Genomic DNA, 19,429 nt, shown 5'->3' on the forward strand with positions numbered 1-19,429 from the left:
GAATCCTAATTGATTGCCTATTGTGTGCACCAGGTAGTTTGCTGATAATGCTTAATAACAGTATCTAACATTAACTGAGCAGTTAATGTGTGCCAGGCTTCAGGACAAGAGGCATTATCTTATTTCCCCTCTGCCAGCCTTGGGGCAGAGGAACAGGGAGGAGCAGCTCTGGAAGACATTAATGATGATAATTTCCATTAGCCCAGGGTCATTCTTACTCCTTCTTCCTAACAGAAGGGAGGCTAGCAATGCCTCTCTTTACCAAGGAGGAGAGAGACACCCAGAAGGGTAAGGAACTGGCCTGGGGCTCTGAACTGGTCACCATCCCAGCAGTCTGAGTCCTTTCCCCAGGTCCAGCACAGAGGCACACGCCTCTGATGACAGTCACTCAGGAGGCTGAGGCAGGAGGATCGCAAGTTGGAGGCCAGCCTCAGCAATGTAGTGAGACCCCTAAGCAACCCAGCAAGACCCTGTCTCTAAATAAAATATAAAAAGGGCTGCGGTTAAGCGCTCAGGGGTGAAGCATCCCTGGGTTCAAGCCCCGGTCCTGAAAGAAAAAGAGAATTTGATCATCCGGCTCATCCTGCTGGCCACCGTGGACAGTGTCCTGTCCCTTCCTCCTTCACCAGGGACTCCTCCTGAGTTGGAGAGGATCAGGCTCAGCCAGAGCCCCAGGCTGTCCCTGCAGGGTGCGTGGGTCTTGTCGGTTGGCGGCAGACTCTTCCAGAAGGACAAGCCCCTGAGGCCACCGTACAATAAGTGGACCCGGGTCCGGTACAACCCAGCATCTCGATGGTTCATTTCGCTAAGTGTCTGGGTGGCAGGTGGGAGGAGGGCCAACCCCGCAATTGATGGCCCGCGACAGGGGTCACACTGGCCTCCTGTGTCCCTCGCACCCGGACGCGTGGCTGCACACACTGATTAAGCTAATTAATGAGGTCTTTTGAGAGGCTGCTCCCTCCCTCAGCCTCTGCCGGCCAGGAGGCCAGCGGAGAGACGCAGTCCCCACTCTGCCACCGTAATGGGGAGAATAAATCAGGGGGGCGCTCCGGCGGCTCAACAGAAAGCCTCTCCCCAGCCGTGACTCTTCCTGGTGCACCGGGGAAGCTGACATTGCCACCTCCGCGCTGCAAAGCCAGCCTACCAGCCAAGGGGAAGACGGGAGCGCCCTGTTCCCAGGAGAGGTCGGCACCGGTGGCCGCCAGGCTCAGAAGGCCGGAATCCACGGCTGGCCAGGCTTCCCAGGCTGCCCCGGCTCCCCGCTCTGCAGGGCCCCGTCCCCTGGACACCATCACACATTCGGTGAGTTGGGAACGGTCAGGTTCTCTCCTGCTGACTCAGCGGAACTTCAGGCAACTCTCGAGGGGTTACCCTGGGTTCACCCGGGCTCCCCTGCCTTTTTTTTTTTTTTTTTTTTTTTTGTGGTACTCAGGATTGAACCAGGGGCACTTTACCACGGAGCCACATCCCCAGCCCTTTTTAATTTTTTGAGACAGAATCTCGTTAAGTTGCTTCTGGCCTCACTAAGTGGCTAAGGCTGGCCTTGAACTTGCAATCCTCCTGCCTCAGCCTCCAGAGCTGTTGGGATGACAGGTGTGCACCACGTGCTCAGTTCCCCTGCCTTCTTATGGGGTCTCCATGATTCCCAGAAGGAAGAACCTCAGTCCCGAACAATTGGGGATTCTCCCTCCTGGTGCCTGGGATGAGGCATTGGAATTCACGTTTTAATCGGTCCAGCAGATTCTTCAGGTCAGGAAATGCGGGTGCCCCTGCACTAAGCCAAAGGTACGGCCGTGGCAGGACCTTGTTGAGCCCTCGCCAAGTCGGATCAGCCCTGACTATTCTCTGCCTGGGCGTGAGACCCCTTTCGGCTTGTGGGAGGGCAAGGAGCAAGGCCCAGAGAGCCGCTTACCCCGGGCTCCTAAAGCACAAGACTACCGAGATCCAGTTTCCTCATCCGAAAAACGGGGAGAGTCCTACATCTCTCCGGGTGCGCCGAGTCCCCAGTGCAGTTCTTGGTGACTGCACGTGCTTGCTGGAGTCTGGATCTAGAATTCTAGAATGTCCCCAGAGGCCCGGGTGTTCAAATCTGGGTTCCCCAGCTGCGTGCTATTGGGAGGTGCTGGATCCTTTAAGAGGCGGGGCTTAGTGGGAGGTATTCAGGTATTGGGGGCGTGGCCTTGAAGGGGATAGTGGACCCCAGCCCCTGCCTCTTCCTCTGTTTTACTGAACCCCTCGCGCCCACTGCCATGTCCTAGGATCGCCCGGTCACCAGGCCTGAAGGCAGTGGGTTCACTGGAACCTCTAACACTGGGAGCCCCAATCAACCTTTCCTCTCGTTAAGTTGATGGTCTCAGGCGTTTGTCACAGCGGCAGCACGGGAAAATGGTGCTCCAGGAACCGCAAGTCTTCCCAGAGGACAAGTGCTTGGTCTGTGCTTCCTGGTCCTCAGTGGCCAGCCCTGGGCAGCTGGTGACATCACCAGTCCTGCAACAGGGGGAGGTGGGAGGAGGTTTGATGATGAGTCTCCGGCTTTGGAGTCAGACACGCAGCAGATGCTAAAACGAGTACCGACCGCCGGGGGCTCTGCTCTAGGTACTGGGGACCCAGGAAGGAAGACCCAGCGGTGCCCTCCCAGGCCAGTGTCCTCACCCCGGTGGGGAGAGAGCCACAGACAGGGCAGCCCCCTGCCACGTCTGCCAGGGTTTCCCTCTCTCCAGTTTCAGTTACCCGGTCTGAACATGTGAAATGGAAAATTCCAGAAGTAAACAATTCACAGGTTTTTAAATAACTCACACTGCACTCTATTGTCACGATTGTTCCATTTTATCACTGATAATTGTTAGGAATCTCTTCCCAGGCCAGATTTATAAACCAAGCTTCACAAGAGGTATGTGTGTACAAGAAAGAAAGGAAAAAAACCAACATGCAGCATGTAAAACACTGGGCGGTGGGTTTTTATGCCTCTGCAGGACATCTTGGAGTAGATGTCCCCTGGACACAGGGCAGGGACATACATACCCAACTAGTGAATGGGATGGTTTCAGCTATGACTGCGTGCAAGGACAGAGGAGGGACCAGGAGATGGGACGGCAGGGGACTCAAGGAGCAGTGGAGGGGAGCCTCTGCCGGGAAATGACATTGGAGACCTGGCCCAGCTATGTAAAAATGTGGGAAGGAGTGTTCTAGGGAGCCAGAACAGCAGATGCAAAGGCCCTGGGGCTGGAAGGAGCTTGGGGGGGGACAGCGAGGAAGGCCAGTGTGGCTTAGGGCCAGTGGAGAAGACAGGAAACTGCTGAACGGTAAGCAGCCTCGGGTGTCTTCCCAGCCTCTGTCCAGCCGTCGTGGCCTTGGAGTGGGGGTGGCGTGACTGGGAGGGCCAGCAGGGACAAAGCTGGGCTCCTGAGTGGTGGCAGTTTCAGGGCACGGGCCTGACCCTCCATCTAAACAGCAAATGAGTGCCTTTCCCCGTGGCTTGGATCTTTCTAGGGTTCACACACTGGGCAAGGTCCCCCGTCCCCCAGATAAAACACCTTTCAGAGTCCAGAGTCCCTGTCACTGAGTGGAACTTGACCAGCACCTACAGCCAGAGGGAAAGCTTTTTATTTTTTCGGTACTGGGGATTGAACCCAGGGGTGCTTCACCACGGAGCCACATCTCAGTCCTTTTTATTTTGTATGTAGAGACAGGGTCTCACTAAGTTGCTCAGGGCCTCGATAAGACACTGAGGCTGGCCTCCAACTTGTGATCCTCCCGCCTCAGCCTCCTAAGCCGCTGGGATGACAGGTGTGTGCCACTGTGCCCTTTTTTCCAGTGCTAAGGCTTGAACTCCGGGTTCTACACAAGCTGACCGACACCCAGAGTCCCCGCTCTGTGGTCTGGGTGGAGACTGGCCTCTCTCACCACCAACCCTCTCCCCGCGGAATCCTCCGTGCTTCTTGGGGACCACAGTCCTTCCACGCTCTGGAGTCTGAGCCCCTGCTGTCCCCTCTGCGGGGGAGAGGGCACTCTTCCCCTGGTCTTCTCTGCACGACGGGCTCTTTTTCCCTCCCTGGTTCTCTGCCTGGGCTCCCTGACCACCGAGTGGAACCGTGGCAGAGACTGCGGCTCCTTTCGGAGGCCTGGAAGCGTGCAGCCTGTGACTGGCCTACTGCTGCCTAGGGGCAGAGGGCGCTGCTAATCCCCTGCTGTATACCCAGGGCCTAGGCCGCTCGGAACATCTCCAGGGACCTCAGTCCCTGTTCAGTCAGCCCCATGAGACTGCGATCTCATGGCCCCATGTCACAGGTAGAGAGACCGAAGCCCAGGAAGGCCACGTCACCTGCCCCAGGGACACCGCCCACAAAGGACCAAGATTTAAACAGAGATCGGTGGACTCCAGACCCCATGCTCACTTCCCGTGGCTCCTGGCCTACTGTGTGCTCAGACCCCTCCGCCCCTCCATGTTGTCCCCTATCCAACGGGCGTGAAACCCCAGCCCGACCGGGCAAGTGTCACCAAGGCGAACCCTCTGGTCACCTGTCTGGTGCCACACGCAGGAGAAGAAAAGTCGGTAGGGGCAGCCGCTCTTGGCCGGGCCTGCCCTGGGAAGGGTTAAGGTGGCCTCTTTGTCCCGCGGTTGCCATGGGGACAGTTCCTGTCCCTCAGGAAGCAGGGAGAGCAGTTTCCTGTTTTGAAGAAGGCTCCAGGGCCGTTTCCCTCCAATCCGCCTGCCCCGAGCGGGGCCGGAAGCCTCGGCCTGGCCGATCCTGCTGCTGGCTGCGCGGCCCAGGCCAGCCCACGCCCAGCCGGCCAGGAGGGGCGGCCTCGGGGACAAGCCAGCCCAGCCGGGCAAGGCGAAAAAAAGGCCCGGCCGGAAGAGGGTGGCCGCTTCCTCCACAGACCTCGAATCCCACCCAGTGATAAAGGCGCCCGCGCCCCTCCCCGGCCCAGGCCTTCCTTGGAGAGCCCGGGGCCTGCTGGACAAAGGCCCGCAGCCCCGCCTGCCCCTCGCGCCTCTGTGCACCCCCAGATCTGCACACCGGGGACTGGGGATCGGCACCCATCTCCCAGCCCCACCTCTGCCTGGGGTCCCTTCCTTGCCCCTAAGGAGGCCGGAGTGGGCCTCCTTCCCAGCATGCACTGCAGCCCCTGCAGCCTGGGACAGGACCTCACGAGCTCAGGACCAGCTCTCGGGGGACAGCGCACCTCCAAGGCTGGCTCCTCGGACTCCCAAAGACCACCTAGTCCTGACCTCGTCACTCCCTCCCCCCCAAACACTCCATGGCTCCCCAGGGCCTGCAGGATGAAGTCCAAGCCCTCTGGTCTGCTGCTGGAGAACTTTCCCCCCAAGCACACTTTGTGCCCAGATGACACTCTGACTACGCCCACCCCGCGTCCCTCTTCGGTCCCTCTTCAGTCCCTCTAGGGGCCTTCTCAGCCTGTCCCCTCTCTTGAGAATGGTCGCCCCTGCTCCTCCAACCTGGAAAACATCACTTGGTCTTTAATGTCCCTGCCTCTCCTCCAGCCCCTTAAACTCCATTCAGTCCCCACTGTGGCTCAGTGGTGTGTCCCCAAGCCCTCCTCTTGCCCACACTGGACGCTCTCCCAGGATGTGAGAGACAAGGCAAAAGGGAACCAATGTTCATCTGATCCTCGCCTCCACCTGAGAGTCTTGCTCTCCCCATTCGACAGAGCAGAAAATTGAGGCACAGAGAAGTAAAGTGACTAGCCTGAGGTCACACAGCACACAGCCAGTGAGCAGGGGGCTGGGGTCTCCAGGCTCCTCTCTGGGCTCAGGTGATGGTAGGGGACTGAGAGGGAAGCCCCAGCTGTACTGATCTGATGGCCCCTTGACGCCCACCAGTCCTGGGCTCACAAGAGAAGCACAGCCTCGCTAAGACCCTGTCCACGCAGGCGGGGATCTGGCTTAGGTCTGGCCTCCCGGGAAGGCTGTGGATGGGCGGTGTGACATGGCGGTGAGCGACCAGAGGCTGCCGCCTGGGGAATTTCCTTTCTCACAGCTACATTCTTGTCCCTGGTGACAAAAGGCAGAGCTCAGGGAAAACGGGAAACACGGGGACCCTGTCACAGAAGTGGAGGCAAAGGTGGCCAGCAGTGGAGACCCGTAGGGAAGGGCCTCTGTCCTGGCAGGAAACAAAACTGAAGGTCACCTCCTTGAGTTGGGGCAGGAAGCAGAGCCCCGGCCCGGTCCCTGTGCCTCCTGCTGGGCTCCCATGTTGCTTTCCATCTCCATCATCCCCAACTCTGCCCATCAGTATACAGATGGTGCCCAATAAGTGTTTTCTTTTTCTTTTTTTTGGGGGGGGGGGCACCAGGGATTAAACTCAGGGATACTTAATCACTGAGCCACATCCCCAGCCCTTTTTAATTTTTATTTTGAGACAGGATCTCTCACTGAGTTGCTTAGTGCCTTGCTAAATTGCTGAGGCTGGCCTCCAACTTGCGATCCTCCTTCCTCAGCCTTCCGAGCCGCTGGGATGACAGGCGTGCACCACTGCACCCGGCCTGTATTCTTTTATGTCCTGTTTTGATTATGGGGTTTATCTACCCGAGATCCTGGTGAGTTTAGTTGATGCAGTTCCAACTATAAACTAGATATTCAAATGCTAATGATGAGGTATTGATCACCAACCACATACTAGACATTTAAATGGTAGTGGTCACTTTCTGAGCCCTTTCAGAGGGGAGAATTCAGTGAGCTAACGCAGATAAGAAAACCAGTTCCAGAACCAGGCTCCAAGCTCCACCAGTGACCCATTGCGCATCCCTGGGCAAGTGCCCCAGCCTCCCTGTGCCGTGTAGCCCCATCTGTAACAAGGGGGTAATAACGACGTCGGCTTCATAGGTTTGTTGAAAGGACTGAATGAGTTCATCTCTTCAGAACACTCACTGAGTGCAGAAAATAAGCACTCTGCAAATATCAGCCGTTAGGATTTGCAAGTGGCGGAACCGAGATTCCTCCTGCCTCAGCCTCTCCGGCCGCTGGGATCACAGGCGCCCCGGGTGGTATTGCTACTATCGGCTGCTGTCACTACCGCGGACACCTCACCCGGCTGATGCACCGAGCTTCCAAGTTCCTTTTACATCAAGTACTGCAGGCTCAGAGGCTCCCTCCGTGGGTGGATCAGAATCATGGCACCCATCCTGGCTGGACAGCAAGGGGAGGTCATGTCCCCTCTCTGGGTCTCGATTTTCCCATCTGAGAAATGGGGACATAACAAGTCTCTGATAGGATTCTCCGGAACAACACCTTGTGTTAAAGTCTCCGAACAGAAGCCACAAGCGTCATTACCCCCGTCCAGTCACGTCCTTCCTGGGTCATTCCCCTGAATTTGGTGACCAGCTGTGGCTCAGTTTTGGAAGTCAGATCAGCAGCATCAGTACGCGGTATTTGTAAAGTCTGACATTCATTTTCTCTTATTTGGAAAGATAAGCAAAGGAACACGAGTTTCCATTTGATAGCCCATCACTCCTTACCGCGGTGTGGCTTCTGCGAACCAAGCCCAGGCCTGCGCCTTCTTCGCAGCTGGTCTGGCGCTGTCATCTTCTCCAGCGGTCTTTGCTTAGCCTCAAATCCCACAGCCCTCAGGAGGGGGAAGGTCTTAGCCCGGCGCTCAGGTTTCTTCCTGGCTCCTTTGCGCAGGGAGTGAGGAGCAATGCTGGTGGGTGAGCTGGTGGGTGAGTAAACTGTCTGCCTCCCTCGCCCGCCCTGTGGGGGGGGGGTCTGCCTCACTCGGTTTTTATTGCACATTCTCAGGCACAAATTCTCAGGCACAAAATTTTAAACACGTATTTTCTTTTTGCATCACATACTGAAGTGACACGTAAAGTTACTTGTCGGCCTAAGTTCCAAGACTGTCTGTGGTTACCTTCAAGTCTTAGTAACATGTCATGTTGTGTATTGCGCACGTTATTACTTGTCTTTAATAAAAATTGTGTTTCACATGGGAAAAAAAAATATTGAAGTGATTTATCTACTGTTATGGTGTGGGTGTGAGTTGTCCCCAGAAGCCCCCGTGGGAGACACTGCAGGAAGGTTCAGAGGAGACACGATCGGGTCAGGAGAGCCTCAACCCGGTCAGTGCCTTGCTCCCTGGGTGGCACCTGGAGGCAGGTGGTGTGGTGGAGGAGGTGGCACTGGGGCCTGGCTGTGGGGACACATGTGCACCTGGGAGTGGAGTCTCTCTCTGCATCCTGGTCCCCAGGGGAGCTGCTTCCCTGCACCACACTCTTCTGCCATGATGTCCTGCCTCACCTCAGGCCTCTAGAGGAATGGAGCCGGCCGTCTGTGGACTGAGCCCTCTGCCACCGTGAGCCCCCAGATAAACCTTTCATCCTTCACAGTTGTTCTGCTCGGGACTGTTAGTCACAGCAGCAACAAAGCTGACTCAAACGTGCTTACACATTGCAGCCCATATTCAGTGATGTCTCGCCCAACCCCCACGCCATCACCTCCCTCACTGGGACCAGCTCCACCATCACTTCCTGCACGATCCCCATTGCCTCTACGGTCCCGATCACCTCGCTCAACTCCACCAACCCCTCCACCTCGACCACCTAGACTGTGTCCGCCATTTTGAGCACCTCCATCCATCTCTACCAACCCCACCACCTGGTCTACCTCCACCATGTGCACCTCCACCATCTACCCCACCTCTTCCAAGTCTGCCCCCTCCACCTCACCTATGGATTGTGGTACTTCTGACTCTTCCTCCACCTCCCAGGACCACATGCCCACCCGCCATCTTTACCAGGACCTCTACAATCATTCCATGGCTGCGTCCACTGCCGCTATCCCCATGACCACCTCCACCTCCCTTCCAAAACTCCTGCCTCCTTCCCCACCTCCGCTGTCATCACCTCTGTATTTATTTCTGCCACACCTCCCTGCCTGGATCCATAGAGTCGATTAAGACCTATCTAAGCAACAGGAAATCCAGCCCCAGATGTTCTCCTCCAGAGTCACAGGCATTTATCTCTCCATGGAAGGCTGGATCAAGGCTATGACTCTGCGGTGGTGCAGAGATGGAAAGGTTATGCAAAAGGCTCAAAAGGAATTTCTGGTTTTATTGTTGGAGAACCTGAAGTCCAGTCTAGGCCAAGTCCAAACCCTGTTGCTCCTGCAAGACGATACCTGTTTACACTCCGCGTCTCTGCCCACCGCCCCGCCCTCTCCCTGGAAGGTCTCTCCTTGGTCAACCCTCTCCACTGGAGGCCTCCTCTGAGCTCCCACAGGCTTCTGGGCACCCTGGGCACCTGCCACAGGTAGGCAGGCTGTCTACATGAGCACCAGATGAAGTTCCTTGGGGATTAAGGCTTGGTGTGAGTCACCTAGGTCACCAGGGATGTGCGCTGAGTGAACAAAGCAAGCCTCCTCGTCAACCAGTTCTCCTCTTCCGTGTCACCTCATGAGGAAGGCCATCTCTGGTCCCTCATCCTCTACTCCAGGATTCTGGAACTCCAGCTTCAATAGAAGGATCTGGAAGGTTTGTGAAACAGGGTTTCTGATTCAGTAAGTCTGGGGAAGGGTCCCGAGAACTTGCCTTCCTGCAGATTCCTATGCTGTTCCACACAGCTGGAGGGTCACTACTCTGCCTCATCCCCGTCCCTCTGGCCTCCAGGGTGACATGACTTCTGCTGCTGAATTTGAACTGTGTCTCCCCGACCGCTTACAATCTCGGCTCCGCGGGGGCCTGAACTTGGGGCGGTCCTGCTCCACACCGAGCGCACGAGCGACCAGTGCCAGGTGCAGGACAATGCACGCCCGAAGATCAGCATAAAGGGACCCCACAGTCCCCAGAAACCCAACTCGCCGTGTCCTTGTCCCGAAGACCCCACGGCCACGGCCCCTTTAAGTGTGCGCAGGACTCCCGGACCCTCGCTGGTCCCTGACAGAGGCGAGGGGAAAGGAGGGGAAAAAAAGCTTCCTCCGGGCGAGCGGGAGGAAACGTCCAGGCGCGGCGGAGGCGCGGCCGCCTCAGCGCGCACAGCGGCCCCGCGCGGAGCCGCGAGCCCCGGGCCGACGCGACGCCGCGCTGCCCCGGACGCCGCCCCCGCCCGCGCGGCGCGCTCGCCCCCTCCCCTCGGCCGCGCCCCCGCCCCTCCGGCTCCCCGGCGCGGCCCCGCCCCCGAGGCTCGCGCCGCGCGCCCCCTCCCCGCGCCCCCGGCCCCGCCCAGCCCGAGGCTCGCGCCCCGCGCCCCTCCTCGCCCTGCGCGCCGCGCGGAGTCCGGCGCGCGCCGGGGGCGGGGCGGGCGCCGGGGGTGCGGGCCCCGCGGGGCGGCCATGGAGTGAGCGGGTGGCGGGCGGACTCGCGCTCGGACCGACGGACGGACGCACGGACGCAGCGACAGGCGGCCTCGGGCTCCGCGCGCTGGAAGATGAACAGAGCAGGTAGGAGGCTCCGCGCCGCCTCGGGCGCCCAGGGACGCGCGCCAGGGGTCCCGGCCGGGCGTTCCAAGTTGGAGCCCGCGGGGCGTCGGGAGCGAGCGGCGGGGGCGCCCCCGACCTGCCCACGCTGCTCGGCCGCCGCCGGACCCTGGGCGGGTCCCGAGCCCCTGGACGAGGAGGCCGAGTGGGAGTCGGGGTCCCCCGTCCCGAGACGCCCCGCCTCAGGGACGCCCTCCGAGCTTTGGCGAGGCAGCGCCCTGGCCACCAGCGCCATGAGCTCCCACCGCCGCCCTCTCGAGTGAGGGTCCCTTTGGCCACGGAGAAGGGCGCCCCTTTCGCCAACGTGACGGGGTCGCGCCCCCAGATCTTCACGCCCATTCCTCGGGGTCCCCCGGAGCCCCTCGGACGCCGCCCCTGGGCCGCGGGACCCGTCCGGAGCTCTGCACGACACCCGGGCTGTGCGTGGCCCCGCGGCGCCCGACGCTCCCTGCTCGCTTCCCGGACCCCCAGCTCACGCTCGGGGAGATTTAAAAGCCCTAAATCCCCCCGCGCAGCGCTGCCCGCTCTGGAAGCGCCCTGCCCGGGTCTCCTCCGAGGGACCCAAGGCGAGGGACACTCCTCACCCAGGCTGAGCCGCAGTCTCCCGAGCCCCTGCCCTGCCTATCAGACTCCCCCGCGCAACCCGCTGCGCCCAGATTCCGGAAAGCGAGCTTGTGTTTCCAAAGAGATCGTGGGGACCCCCGCGGAGGGGCGCCGCTGGACACGGGGAGAAAGTGAGACCCGGGCGTGGGTGGCGCCCGCGCCCCGTCCTCTATCCTCTGCATCCTCCGACCGGGAGGGCAGAAAGTTCTCTTCCAGATGAGAGTTGGCAAGGCGAGCATCGCAGCTAACTTGATCTTGCTGCCAAGGAGCCGTCGCCGCTCCATTTGCTTTTTCTCGTAGAATTTAGCTCCCCGACCAACACCCTGCCCAAAGCCATACTCCAAAACACACATCCCTAAAGAAACAGGAAGCCACCATTTTGGCTGTGTTGGAACCATATCCTGCTGCCCCGTGTGTGTGTGTGTGTGTGGTTTTCTCTTTTCTTTTCAAAATTGTTTTAATGGAAAAAAGTCATTGTCTTAGGAGTGAGGTCCAGAGGTGAGACGTGGGGCTGGACTCATCTCACCAAGGACGGAGGTCTTGGTGCTGGGCATGTGGACACCTGGGGAGTTAGTGTGGGTCAGAGGTTGGGGGAGGGGAGCGGGAGCAGGGGGTGCCACTCTCTGGGAGTGGAAGAGGCTGGAGCAGGGTCCCAGCGCCCCAGCCAGCCCCGGCTGGGAGGGACTTTGCCTCCTGCCTGCGCTGGCCCAGCCTGGACAGAGCCTGGCTAGCTTTTTTCCTAGGCTCCTAATAAAACTCATTTTATAACAATGGTGAGAGCTTTTCCAGTTTCCCCACGTTTTCCTGAGCGAGGTGTGGGCAAGCCCTCCCTCCTCTGAGAACCAGGAGGATGGAAGGAGTCCGAGGAAACTTGGAGGCAGTTTTGGTCCTGGGAAATCTTAGCGGTTGTCACTCTGGGGTTCAGGCGTGCTATCATTTGTCTACGGGATAAACCTGGTTCCCTTTCCAGTGTGATTACAGCCTCGTGTGATGGTTTCTGGGTACCATGCTTAGAATTTCCTGATCATGGAACCTAGTGGTTCACAGACTCCCAGGGACTGAATCTCAGAGTCACCATGTACCTAGTTTAATGAGACCTCGAGCAGCTTACTGAACCTCTCCGACCCTCTGTTTCTTGTTTCTTTCTTTCTTTTTTCTTTTTTGTACCACGGATTGAACCCAGGGGCACTTAACAACTAATCCACATCCCCAGCTCTTTAAAAAATTTTTTTTTATTTAGATACAGGATCTTGCTAAGTTACTTAGGGCCTCACTATATTGCTGAGGCTAGCCTCGAACTTGTGATCCTCCTGCCCCAGCCTCCCAAGTTGTTTAAATTATAGGCCACCATGCCTGGCACCTCAGTTTCTTTACCTGAAAAATGGAGATAAGAAGTTCTTCACCATTGAGTTCTTGTGATTAAATGAGAAAGCATATAAAGTACCTGGAATAGTTGGTTATAAGTAACCAAGAAACACTAGCTAATATGTATCAGCTATTTACTGTGCCTCAGGTACTGCTGTTACATATTCTATTTGTATCCATTTATTTGATATTCACTGTCACCTGATTAGGTGGGTAGTATTGCTACTCCCATTTTATAGATGGGAGTAAAATGCACAGATTTTTTTTTTTTTTTTTTTTTTTGGTCACCTATTTACTGAGGGACTGAGACAGGATTGAAACACGGACTGTTCCTCTTGAGAGGCTGCTTTTTTAGGTAGTTCTAACACGTAGTAGGTACACAGAAAACGCTTGCCGGTTGTCTCGGCATTTAATGCCTGTGACTTCTCTCAGGCTTCTACACAGTCCTGTGAGAGAGAGATTGGTTCTTCCATTTTTCACCAAGAAGGAAATTGTACCCAGAGGCCATGTGGCCGCGATCACACGGGCTTCCCGGGAAATGTCCTGTCGTGGGTCACTGGACTAGCTGAGCGGCAGCCTAATTAGAAATCATCAGGCTTGGCTTGGACATTCCAGCAGGCGCCCAGGAAGGAAAGTGAAATCAAGACACGATCGGAAGGTGAAATTGGAAGATAATTAATTACTCTTGCACCATATGGTCACTGGTGTTGGGGGGGGGGGTCGAGACCTGCAGCTCAAACAGACTTGGGGACCGAATTCGGGGATGCCAGAGGATATCGTCAGAAGAGCCGTGAGTTTAATAGGTGGGACTTGGCCAGGTCCTTCACTCTACAGAGGGCGAGATAGAAGCTCAGAGAAGGAAGAAGACCGGCCCAAGGACTCTGGCCTCCAGTTCGGGAAAGCCGGGAGAAGAACTGGGACTCCTGACTCCCTGCCCAGTGCTCCTCCCCGGACCCCATCGCCTTGAACTTCCGCAGAGCCGCCGACGGAGCCACAGAGCATGCACGCCTGAGTGACAGATATTTAATTAAAACAGAGAGAGGAAATATAAACTGGTAGCAGAGAGCTGGCTGGGAACGATTTCTATCGCCAGCAACTGTTCACATTTTTTTCCTGCCGTCACCGTGGTCCCCCGCCCGCTCCTCTGGGCCCCTCGTTAACTCTTGGCACCTTGGCTAAAAGGCTGTTCTGCATTCGAGTCCTCTCCAGGCACAGCTGATGGCCAGGAGGTCCTGGGCCTTGGTAACTTCCGGTGTGGAGGGTGTGACCTCCAGAGAGAGAGAGAGAAGGTTGACCCTGCGGTCAGGGTCTGCTTGGGACACCGTGCTGGGTTCTGGGCGGGCAGAAGTTAAGCCTGGACTCAGGGGAGGAAAACCCACCCCTGAAGCCCGGCCACACTCCCACAGGACTGTGCACATTGCCAGTCCCTCTCCCAGGCCTCCTTGTCCTGTGAAAATCCACCCCCTCCAGGCCTCCCCTGCTGCCTTTTCCCTGGAGGCTTCTCTAGGTGAAATTTGGTCTGAGACCCAGGAAACCAGTATGAGGTGGGGCCTCCATTTGGTGCCTGTTTTGGTTTTGTTTTGTTTTTTTTTTGGTACCAGGGATTGAACCCAGGGCTGCTCTACCACTGAGCCACATCCTCAGCCCCCTTTTTTATTTTCAGACAGGGTCTCATTGAGTTGCTCAGGCCCTCACTAAGTCACTGAGGCTGGCCTCCAATTCATGAGCCTCCTGCCTCAGCCTCCAGAGCTGCTGGGATTACAGGTGTGCACCACCACGCCTGGCCATTTGATTCCTTTTCGTAAGGTGGTGGGCAGGAGGGAGCAGAGCTGGGCACCCACACACTCTCTTGATTTTTTGAGGGGTGGGGTGGCCTCCTTTGCTGGCTGTCTGGCAGGGTCCATCCTGGGCCCTGGCCTCTTCTCTGTCCAGCCTTATTCTCTTGGAGGCCTTGCCAAATTCACGAGCCAGACCACCCCCCGGAATCCAGAGCTCCCTCGACCTCTCCACCTATGCTTGTCACAGATCAGCTTCCCTCTCAGTGCCTACAGGGACCCTGGGCCTCCCTCCCCAGCATCCGTGGTCCCCTCCCCTGCTGGCCTGAGCTTTCAGTGGTTCCTGCTCAAAACCATGGTGTCGACCTCTACTTAGCTTCCTGACTCCCTCGGTCCCAAGGTCAGCAAGTCCCCCTCCGCTCCGCCTTTGCATGTGGCCTCACTCCCTCCATCCCAGCCTCTGTCATCTTGTGCCCACCCCCTGGCCAGCCAGCCTGCATCCCTGCATCACCCCCCACGGCCCTCGGGCCTCTCCCTACTGGCTCACGCCCCTCCAGCCCTGCTGTGTCTTGGATGTGGAGAGTGAGTCCTGGCTTCTCTCCCTTTTCTTTTTTTTTTTTTTTTAACTATCTCTGCTCTAATGTCCTGTTCACCTTATTTAAAACTGCCACCCCTCCCCCAGTCCTCCCGCATAGAGCCCCTTCTCCCCTGACCCTGTTTCTTGCTGACCTCCCACCACCTCCCAGTATAAGCGCCCTGAGAGCAACATCTTTCCTTCATTTGATACATCCAAGGACTCTAGATGAGGACCTGGTACACAGTAGGTGCTCAATAAATATTTACTGGAACTGGACTAAGGGAGGAACACATTCAAGCTAGTTATTCACCTTGCACTCGGTACTCCTGAAGCCCGACCCAGCCTGAAATAAATCTCTCACCTGGCTGAGCACGGTGGCGCACACCTCTATTACCAGCAGTTGGGGAGGCTGAGGCAGGAGGATCACGGGTTTCTGACCAGCCTCAGTAACTTAGCAAGGCTAGAAGCAAGCTAGTGAGACTCAGTCTCAAAATAAAAACTAAAAAGGGCTGGGCATGTGGCTCCGTGGTTAAGCAACTCTGGGTTCAATCACTGGTACCAAAAATAAGATAAAATTTAAAATTCTCACCTGAGTAGGTGTTCTCAGTTCCTCTGGCCCTGGGTTCCCTGCCTTTTTACCCTGCTCCGCCTCACTACACACCGAGACCTCTGAGTCGCCACCATAAAGAAAATACTCTTTGGCAGAAAACTAAGGCAGAGGGTGAGGTGACTAGCCCAGGAATCAGGAAACCCAGGTTCTCCCCAGACCCTGCTCCCATCTCGCTGGGTGACCCCCTGCCAGTCACCTGCCCTCTCTGTGCTTCAGTTTTTTCATCTTTCAGCAAGGGGCCAGATGAGGCCTTTCTGATTCTGGCTGCCCTTGATTTCAGGGGAGGCCGGGGAAGCAGCGTGGGGTCCAGAGCTAGAGGCGTGGCAGGGATGCCGAGCTGATCATTCCCGGGCTCTGTGGGGAAGGCATTTTCTTGCAAGATCACGCCTCACACCCCCCCCCAACCCCTGTAACCTTTCCTGAGGAGCCGGTGCCCGCAGATCAATAGCTTGATTGGATGAAGGATGGGGTGGGGGTGGGGGTGGTGTAGCCAGGGCGACATCATTTTTCACAGCCCGTCTGTCCCACGGTGCCTCTTGTGAAATGCCACCTGTTAAGGATGAGAAATGAGAGTCCCCACCCCCAAAGGATAATTTCATGCCAACGACTGACACCTGATGTTGAGAGCTAGGGGCTGATACTTTGTAATACATCAGCACAGAGCAAGACGTGCACCAGGAAGACGTGCAGCGGGCAGACTGGCTTTGTACCTGAACACAACAGCTCGTATTTATTGGCAGGCTACTCCTACGTGAGGCCCTGCTATTAACCGCTCTCGACGTGTCAGACAGCCTTTAATCTTCACAACAGTTCCTCGAAGGGACCTGCTGTGTTGTACCCATTTTACAGATGAGGAAACCGAGGCTCAGTTTCATAGATTATAAGTTGCAAAGCCCAGGACTTGAACCCAGATCAGCCAGGCTCCAAAGGCTCACTCTGTTACTCTCTTTTCGTCAGCTTTTTCGCTGCTGTGACTTAAAGGGACCCAACCAGAACAACTGTAGAGGAGGAAAGGTTTATTTAGGGGCTCCCAGTTTCAGAGAGCTCAGTCTGTAGACTGCAGGCTTCACGCCTCGGGGCTCCAGATGAGGCAGGACGTCATGGCGGAAGAGTGGCAGAGGGAAGCAGTTCCCGTGGTGATCAGGAAGCAGGGAGAGACTCCACTCCCAGATACACATATGTCCCCACAGCCAGGACCCCAATTCCCACTCCCTCCAGCCACACCCCACCACTTCAGTTAGCACCCAGTTAATCCCCACCAGGGGATTAATTCAATGCTTAGGTTAAGACTCTCACAACCCAATCGTTTCTCCTCTGAACCTTCTTGCATCGTCTCACTTATGAGCTTTTGAGGGACACCTTACATCCGAACCTTAACATACTCCATGCCGACTGAAGCCTCTCTCTTTTTGGTACCGAACCCAGTGTCTAATGCATGCTAGGCAGAACTACAAACCCAGTTCTTCTCTTGAGACAGGGTCTTGCTAAATTGCCATGGCTGGCCTCTACCTTGAGATCCTCCTGCCTCAGCCTCCTGAGTCATTGGGATGACAGATGTGAGCTGCTGTTGTCCATCTGAACTTTCTTTCTAGGTTCCAAATTTTTTGTCCCCCACTAACTTGAACGGGCATTTTTCTAAACTAGGACACCTTTGCTTATGGAAACACAGAGCCGGAAAGTCACTTTTTATTCCTCGAAGATTTTAGGTTGTTACTGGAGGTCGCGGTCAGCCAGAGCATCAACGTGGATGAACCTCGGGATGGCTTAGGGGTTCGCTGCAGTGTAGGCTTGAACAACTTCGAGGGTGGTACCTCTTTTATCTTTCTGGCTGTTGGCTACCACATGGTTTAGCCACTAAGGGAAACCAGACTCCGCTCTCCTGAAGAGTTGGACTCCGAGATCAAGTGCCTTAAGCAGCAAGCGAATGGCCTCTCCGTGCCGTGCCTGCTGCTTTGGGAGTTTTTACTTCATCTGGGGCCTCAGCCGAATTTGACCCGATTCTGCCAGTTGGGGGAAGATGATATTGACTTTGGCTTCTGGCATTCAGAAATGGAGGTCCCCAGAGGAGAATGCCAGAGCCACGTCTAAACTCACAGCCAGGCTGGCCAGCACCTGGCACTGGGCACGTGGCTGGTCTGAATGGAGAAGCGTCCCAAGTGTTGAACACACGTTCGGATTGAAGGGCTCAGTAGGAAAAAGGGAATGTCCAGCATCTCACACACGGGCTAGGCAAGCACTCTGCCACTGAGCCCCAGCCCCAGCCCCTGAGAGAGTCATCTTAAGTTGAAAAATCGCTACATTTCATGCCCCCAGCCTCCAGAGCCTCATACTGAGCCCTCCTACCTTAAATGTGCTCAGAGTACCTGCTTTTGCCCGTAGTGGAGCAGGATCGAGCACAGAATCTATTTCATTATGAAGCACTGGCTGTCTCATGTAACTTACAGGATGCTGAACTGCCTGGGTAGGTTTTTGTATCATTGTAAAGTTAAAAAACACCATTAAATTGAACTGTATTGAAATAACATTTAGATATATTGAGTTGAATAAAATATATTGTTAAGATGACTTTACCCACTTCGATGTTCCTTTTCTTTTTCTTTTTTTGAGAAGGGTCTCACCATGTTGCCTAGGCTGGCCTCTACTCCTGGGCTCAGGCATCCTCCCTCCTCAGCCTCCCTCATAGGTGAGACTACAGGTACCCACCTGGCTCTCTCTTACTTTTTCCTCCCCCCCCCCCCATACCAGGGATTGAACTCAGGGGCACTCAACCACTGAGCCACATCCCCAGCCCTTTTTATGTTTTATTTAGGGACAGGGTCTCACTGAGTGGCTTAGTGCCTCAATTTTGCTAAGGCTGGCTTTGAACTCTTGATCCTCCTGCCTCAGCCTCCCGAGCCACTGGGATTAGAGCCACTGGGATTACGGGCGTGCACCATGGTTTCTGACTTCTCTTTTCCTTTTCCATATGGCTAGGAGAAGATTTTTAAAATTCAGACGTAATGATACATGTACCCTGGGTAAGAGACTGCTGCTGTTACATCCTGCGGCAGTGTACTGGGGTATCAGATGCATGGGGGAGAGAGGAGTTTGCTCAAAGGGATCTCGTGTCCTCTGTTTCATCTTCATTTGGTCGCGAGTGGGGCTGTCGTTCTGAGCCTGCTCCATGTCATATCCAAACTTTAATGGGGGTGAATTAGGACCAGGCTGACGGGGGGGACATGGTTGTCCCACTCCTTGGGCAGGAGGGTGCTGGTAGCAGCTCTGGGGTGCAGATATCAGGATGGACTTGCCTTCTGGAAGGCTCACTCTGCATGTTGAGCAGAAGGAGGCTTAGAGGCCCAGACATGAGGCAGGGAAGAGGCTCGAGCAGGCCGTGACAGCAGGGAGGATGAACTCAGGGTTGGTCTGCAAAACTCAACCAAAGTGTCCCCTTCTCCAGAAGATCCCCCCGGCTCACGTGTAGCCTGCACCACCTCATTTATTCTGCGTGGTCAGTAGGTGCTCAGCAGCCTCGAGGAAAGAGACTTTTTGCAACATGTTGGCAAACATCAGGTCCTTCCTCCCCAGAAATGTGCATGCCCGTGACCCGCGCAGGCGCACACAGCCTTGAATCGAGTAAGGGTTGCAGTTGTGACCGCCACCAAACCGTACATCCCCGATATTATGGGATGTCTATTAGGATTCATCCCTTCGGGATGAGAGTGGCTGTAGAGTTGTACTGTCCCCGGGTCTGTGGCTCAGCCTTCCAGTTGTCATCCTCAAGTTTGTTAGGTTTTACCGGTGGCCCTGGAAGACCCCACCACGCATGTGCGCGAAGCCCCTTAGGTGTCTTGAATTAGCCGTAGAGGGACCATGAGGGACCGTGAGCTCCACAGGCCATGGGGCAGTGGCCGGGCCGTCAAGCTCACATCTTCTCATAGCTAAGGGACACCGAAGGCCCTTGGTCACTCGCTGTTGGGTGGACCAGTGCGCTCCTCGGGACGCATTTATTGGAGGCACGTGCGATTTCCTTCTGTTGGTTTCCGGAGGAGAGCTCTGTCCACTGTTTTGGGAGTGGCTCTTGAGTGGCA

General features: G+C 56.2%; 1 protein-coding gene across 1 annotated transcript in view; it reads left to right on the forward strand.

The window, feature by feature from the left end:
* Positions 1–5,951: 5,951 nt before the first annotated feature.
* FGD5 (FYVE, RhoGEF and PH domain containing 5) overlaps positions 5,952–19,429 on the forward strand; it is a gene marked incomplete at its 5' end in the record, with an annotated part of 149,024 nt that continues 135,546 nt past the window's right edge. Inside the window, 2 exon segments of the mRNA XM_079122498.1 lie at positions 5,952–5,957; positions 9,898–10,393. Of these exon segments, the coding sequence (XP_078978624.1) occupies positions 5,952–5,957; positions 9,898–10,393 (502 nt within the window).

The sequence above is a fragment of the Sciurus vulgaris genome (assembly GCF_902686455.1).
Source record: "Sciurus vulgaris genome assembly, chromosome: 19".
Taxonomy (NCBI): Eukaryota; Metazoa; Chordata; class Mammalia; order Rodentia; family Sciuridae; genus Sciurus; species Sciurus vulgaris.